The following is a 6,000-nucleotide window of genomic DNA, read 5'->3' on the forward strand; positions in this document are numbered from 1 at the left end:
TGAGAGACTATGGACTCTGAAAAACAGTCTGAGGGGTTGGAAGGGGTGGGAGGTGGGAGGTTGGGGGAACCAAGTGGTGGGTATTAGAGAAGGCACGGATTGCATGGAGCACTGGGTGTGGTGCAAAAACAACAAATACTGTTATGCTGAAAATAAATAAAAAAATAAAATAAAATAAAAGACAATGTGAAACTGAGAATTTCTGAATAAATTGAAAGGTGTTGGCTTAATTCAGATATTTTAACATTATTGTATGAACTATGACAAAAATTTTATGAAAATGCTTGCAAGATTATATAGACATTAAAATTTAAAGTATTATTACATATATGCAATGCCAAGAAGGATTTACCTAAAAATAGAACACTGTTGGTGTGGAGGAATTTTGTCTGGCTCCTTTTACAACTTGATAACTATTCCCTGTACAGGCATCACCACAGTGCTGACCATGACCACACTCAGCACAATCGCCAGAAATTCCTTGCCTCGTGTGTCCTATGTGACTGCCATGGACCTCTTTGTGACAGTTTGCTTCTTATTTGTCTTTGCTGCTCTGATGGAGTACGCCACCCTCAACTACTATTCAAGTTGTAGAAAACCAACTACCACTAAGAAGAAAACATCGGTGAGTTCCAGTAGCAAAGATTTTCTAGAAAAGTAGTGGAAAGAGAGTTTGTAATAAATGATCATTATTCCTTGGATCTTATGATATGTTTTATAAATAGCTACTTCAACAAGTTGTCAAAAAAACAAGATATTCTGAATATATGAATATGACCCTAATGCACCTCTTTAACTTCACCTACCAGTGACATAGATTGATGTAATCATACCTCAAAGATTGCTCTTAGCTAAGGTAATCTATGATGCAGATTTCCACAGAAGTTTCCTAATTTTTTTTTTCTGTCTTTCTTGTAGTTGTTACATCCAGATTCCTCAAGATGGATTCATGAGCGAATAAGCCTACAAGCCCCCTCTGTATGTATAGCCGTGAAGGTGCAAATATTTCTGAGAACTCTTACTAAACTAAGATTGAATGATATCTTAACTGTTTTTGTATGCATGTATTGAAGAACAATGAGCAATGTACATAACCCCACAAAAATTTGTATACTTTTTAAATATCCAATTTGGAAAATAAAGGAAAAAAAATAATCATCATCCTTCTACCTAGGGATTAGCATATACATATATATTCTTGTTTTTTAACTCAAAATACATGATGAATAAGTTTCTGTCTTATAAATATTATTTTATAGGATCATTTCAATGACTGCATTATATGTTCATGATTGATGCACAGACAATCTTGGCTGGATACTGGGCTAATTCATACCTTCTCACTTTGATACATATCCTTATCACTGCATTTTTGTATAAACCTGTGACTATTAACTTAATACAAATTCCTAGAAGCAAAATTGCTGGACCAAAAGGGTTGCATGGCTCCATTAGCAGTATGGGACACCCACCACTCAGAACTCTCCCTGTATTAGGCTTGATAGCCAAACAAAAATATGGCTTCTGTAAACTGTTCCCTTAGCATTTCTTTGATTATTGATAAAGTTGAATATTTTGCTTATTTAGTTTTACTTGCATTTCTGTTTTGGTGAATTGTTTTTATGTCTTTTGACTTTTATGAAAAATTTTTATATAACTTTTTTGTCTTTTAACCTTTTTAAAGTAATGATCTGCCAGTTATTTATACTATATATTATGTATAGTGTATCTTATATAACAAAAACATATTATATAGTCACATATCAAATAGTTAAGGATATTAATATGTTTTTTATTATGTAGTTTTATTTCAGTTTTTATGACAATGTTGTCACTGTTATTTCTTGTGCTTTTTTCCACATGCATCGTTTTAAATCTCCTGTTGCCAAATCTATCAGACTTCCCTTTTGTGGTCTCTGCCTCTTGATCAGAATGATTAATTCCCCCTCACTTTCTTTTGAGCACTTACTCTTTTGGACACTATGTTCTAAGTGTTTTCATGTACCAATTCATTTTATCCTCACAACAACCCCTTCTACTGATGAGAAAACTGAAATACAGTGAAATTAAGCTCTATAAATATTGGTTAAGTTTCAACAATTTATAATATTATTATCTTATTTATTAATGCATATGGATTTTTAATATGTGGATTGAGGTAAGAATCTAACTATTGAAAAACTGAGAAATGTTTTAAAAAATCTGATGTGACCTACCTTTTTATTATGTAACAAAATTTATTTGTAACTACTTGCATCCCTTTATACATATCAATTCACTAATTACACTGAATGTTTTATGCACCCCTCATATGTGGTTTTCTAACTGCTGATCAGTAATTTATGTTTAGTGCATTTTAACATGCTTTTTCAAGGAGACTACTTAGTTATCTGTACTCTGCAAGTGTATCATTTTAGTTCTGATAGAAGGTGAGTGGTGAAGCCACTTTTACAGCTGTGGGAAGCCACAGAGAACGTACAGATTTGGCAGCAAATGCTCCCAAATAGTAACAGACTGAAAAGTAATGGAAAAGGTTTGAAGTGGGGATGTTGTAACAGAGACAAGTCAGAACAAATAGCCGGAGGCCCAGAAAGCACATTTCACACACAGCCAGGAGGCTGGGAGTGGAAGAAGAAGTATTGACATCTTTGGTATAGAAAAGATATTGCCAAAAGAAAGAATTTTTTACCATAGAGAAAAAAGAAATTTTCACAAAACTGTAAGAATTGGTTTTGGTTTTGGTTTTTTATTTTTTAAGAGGGAAAGTGTGCGGACCTTGAGGAAAGTACATAGAAATACAATTCACAGAGAAAGGGCTCTAGGCCAGGTGAAAAGACACCGAGAGATCTTCAACAAAAGTTCATAAAGCAGCCGAATAAAAAGGGAGTTTTCCAAGGTTGGATGATAATTGTCCATGTCTTCAAAGCGATTCTGAAAGATCCACAGGGATAGTCTAGTTAAAGGGCCGTTCCCACTAACATCTATAGAGATGGGCAGCCTCTGAGCAATGAGGGACAGGAGCCAGGCCTCACTAACAATCATGTGTGCACTTTGGGACAAGCTGTCTGAACATTTCTGTGCCTCAGTTTCCTAACCTGTAAAATGCAAGACTAACCATTCCATACGTGCATGCCACCCAGGAAGCATAACATTTCCGGGGAAGTCATAGGACTGCACTGTACAGGTAGGCAAAGCAGGAGTGAGTCAGGTCCTGCTTGGCTGCAGATGACCTTGAGGACTCATTAATTAAATTCCCCATTTTGAGCACAGTTTGAAACTTTTATGACAAATGAGAGGTATGCATTTTAAAAAGTATTGAAGCAATTTAACATATGGCTTTTTAGGGCTCTTAGCATCTAAGTTTTTTGCAATATTATAAAATGCAATTAGTTTTATTTCAAAACAGTGAACTACAAAGATATAAATAGAACTCTCTTAATTATTAGATCAGGCTTCTATATATTTCAACAATCATGAGTTTTTAGTTTGCTAAATGAAGAAGGGAAATGGGGGTTTCTCTTGCCCCCAGAAATCTTGCTACTTATTTGCCTACAGCTCCTCTTGTCATCCTTTAGATCTCTAGGGAGCTTCGCCCATCCCCTCAGAAACTTCTGATGTCTTTTCTGCATCAACATCTTCCTTTAGGCCTGTCCTGCCAATAATGGCCAGCTTCTCATCTCTGTGTCACTACACAGCACAAAGTGTTGAAGAAATGAAAAATGACTATCTGATTGAACACTGTCCAAACACACATGCAATTATTATTTAATAAAGGCAGATTTTTCCAACTGAACCTTGCCAAAAAGATGCAGATTCCTCAAATGCAGTGGACTACTTTTTTTTTTTTTTTCAGCAACCACCCACCACCCCAGTGATTTTTATATCCACTCAGAGTTAAGAATCATTAACCTAAAATGTGTCCACAGTAGAGCCTATAGAACAACAAAGTTTTTGTTTCTGTTCATTGTCTGGAGTTGTGGAGGAAGGTAGAAGCCTGTACCATGACACTCCTGACTGGCCCTTGGTATGTGTGGCATACAATTATTATCAATTTAATGCATAACTCGTAGCTATTTGGAAGAATTCAAACAAGTGTCTGAGAAATCGGCAAGTCTATTTAAAGCCACTTTCTCTTACTTATGAGTGAACATAAGCCATCTCCTCTCCATTGACTTTTCCACATCAGTAGGAAAGCCTGGGAAGCAGAAAATAAAAAATTCCAATTGTACACACTTTTGGCTGTGACTCTTGATATGACAAGTGGTGTCTGACCATCACACACTGAAAGCTAATTTTTTAAATGTAAATTACATGGAACAAGAAGATTCTCTCATCATTCTTATATAGCATAGTTTTTACTATTTACTAGTTAGGAAATAAGAAATTTATCTCTCCACATTTGAAGTGTCCTCCTTAACATTTAAGGGATTATATGCAATATGTACATATTTACCCTCAATCAATTGAAAAGTAGCCAGAACAGAGACTTGAAATACATATCTGAAAATGTTCTCAACCTCCCTCATCAATAATCTGAGTTATGCAAGTTTTGAAAACTTCACCATACTTTTTTGCATTAAATTTGCAAATATAAAATTGGCAGACTGAACTCTCAAAGATCAAGCTGTCCAGTACAAGGATGTGTGGGAAGGAGCATGACATTATTCTCTTTATCTAAAGGACAGACACATCTATTGCTTGGTTCATCTCAGGTTGTTCTTATTGCATTTCATGATGATTTTTGTCTTGTTCTTGTTGTCTACAGAACTATTCTCTCCTCGACATGAGGCCACCACCACCTGCAATGATCACTTTAAACAATTCTGTCTACTGGCAGGAATTTGAAGATACCTGTGTCTATGAGTGTCTGGATGGCAAAGACTGTCAGAGCTTCTTCTGCTGCTATGAAGAATGCAAATCAGGATCTTGGAGAAAAGGGCGTATTCACATAGACATCTTGGAGCTGGACTCATATTCGCGGGTCTTTTTCCCCACATCATTCCTGCTCTTCAACTTGGTCTATTGGGTTGGATACCTCTATCTCTAAATGTTGCTGTAGTGATGAGTGAAGAGCAGTAGGTTTCCCTCTTTACCTTTCACCCTCCCCAGACCAGTAGTGACCAACTGGAGTAAGAAGGAAGGACACTGCTCAGTTTATCTGAAGTTATACATTACCTATGAGCAGTACAGGAGTACGTGGCAAATATTTCTATTATGTATTTCACACTTACACACATACGTACACACACACACACACACACACACACACTAATTGCGTTTTAAAGTAATATTCTTGCTAATCCCTTATTGAATCTGTAATGTGGTGTTGTTTATGAATGGTTTCAGATATTGGAAGCAATTGCCAATTATCGTTGCCAAGAAATCTGTAAAAGGTGAAAGCAAATATCCAAGAAGCTCTCTCTTGGGCCAAGACTCCCCTTCTATAACTTTCCTTCGCAGCCCTTGGAGGTACCAGTGCCCACACTCGTGGAGTCACTGCTTGCTGGGACATGCTCATGCTTGACCTCAGCCCCACATTCCCAGGCAGTCTGAGTTCAAGTGTGAACTGCAGTGAGTTTTGACCCAGTTTCCTCTCCTGTGGCTTCATTTACTCTGGTACCATCATTGTTTCCTAGCATTCCTTTATCAAATAATATCACCCTAGGCTTGCAAGGGTGTATTTGCATCACCCACAAGTTTCTGGTTGAGAAAAAAAATATGATTTTCAAAATTCTCATGTTGCTGAATTCAATGATGTTGATTGTCTCTGAACATCAGTTACTTCTTTTTTCCAAACTACTGAGAATCAGCAGTACATTGAACTTTGGGACTAGTTCAGCTGGATTAACTTTGGGAGTAGTTCAGCTGGAGTTCAACATTTTACCTTAGTTGGGTCTTACTAGACCAAAATACAACCCCAGAGTATGCATTTTGCTTATGTTATACTATTACAGGGTCAGTGATTAACTTCATCTTGCAAAGACAGATATATACCATTTA

General features: G+C 36.5%; 1 protein-coding gene across 1 annotated transcript in view; it reads left to right on the forward strand.

The window, feature by feature from the left end:
• The window catches only part of GABRG3 (gamma-aminobutyric acid type A receptor subunit gamma3), a 659,887-nt gene extending 654,427 nt beyond the window's left edge, over nucleotides 1-5,460 (forward strand). Inside the window, exons 8-10 of the mRNA XM_059180244.1 lie at nucleotides 429-625; nucleotides 919-978; nucleotides 4,766-5,460. Of these exons, the coding sequence (XP_059036227.1) occupies nucleotides 429-625; nucleotides 919-978; nucleotides 4,766-5,047 (539 nt within the window). The 3' untranslated portion in view covers nucleotides 5,048-5,460. The remainder of the gene's footprint in view (nucleotides 1-428; nucleotides 626-918; nucleotides 979-4,765) is intronic.
• Nucleotides 5,461-6,000: the final 540 nt, after the last annotated feature.

The sequence above is a fragment of the Mustela lutreola genome, chromosome 7 (assembly GCF_030435805.1).
Source record: "Mustela lutreola isolate mMusLut2 chromosome 7, mMusLut2.pri, whole genome shotgun sequence".
NCBI classification, from domain to species: Eukaryota; Metazoa; Chordata; class Mammalia; order Carnivora; family Mustelidae; genus Mustela; species Mustela lutreola.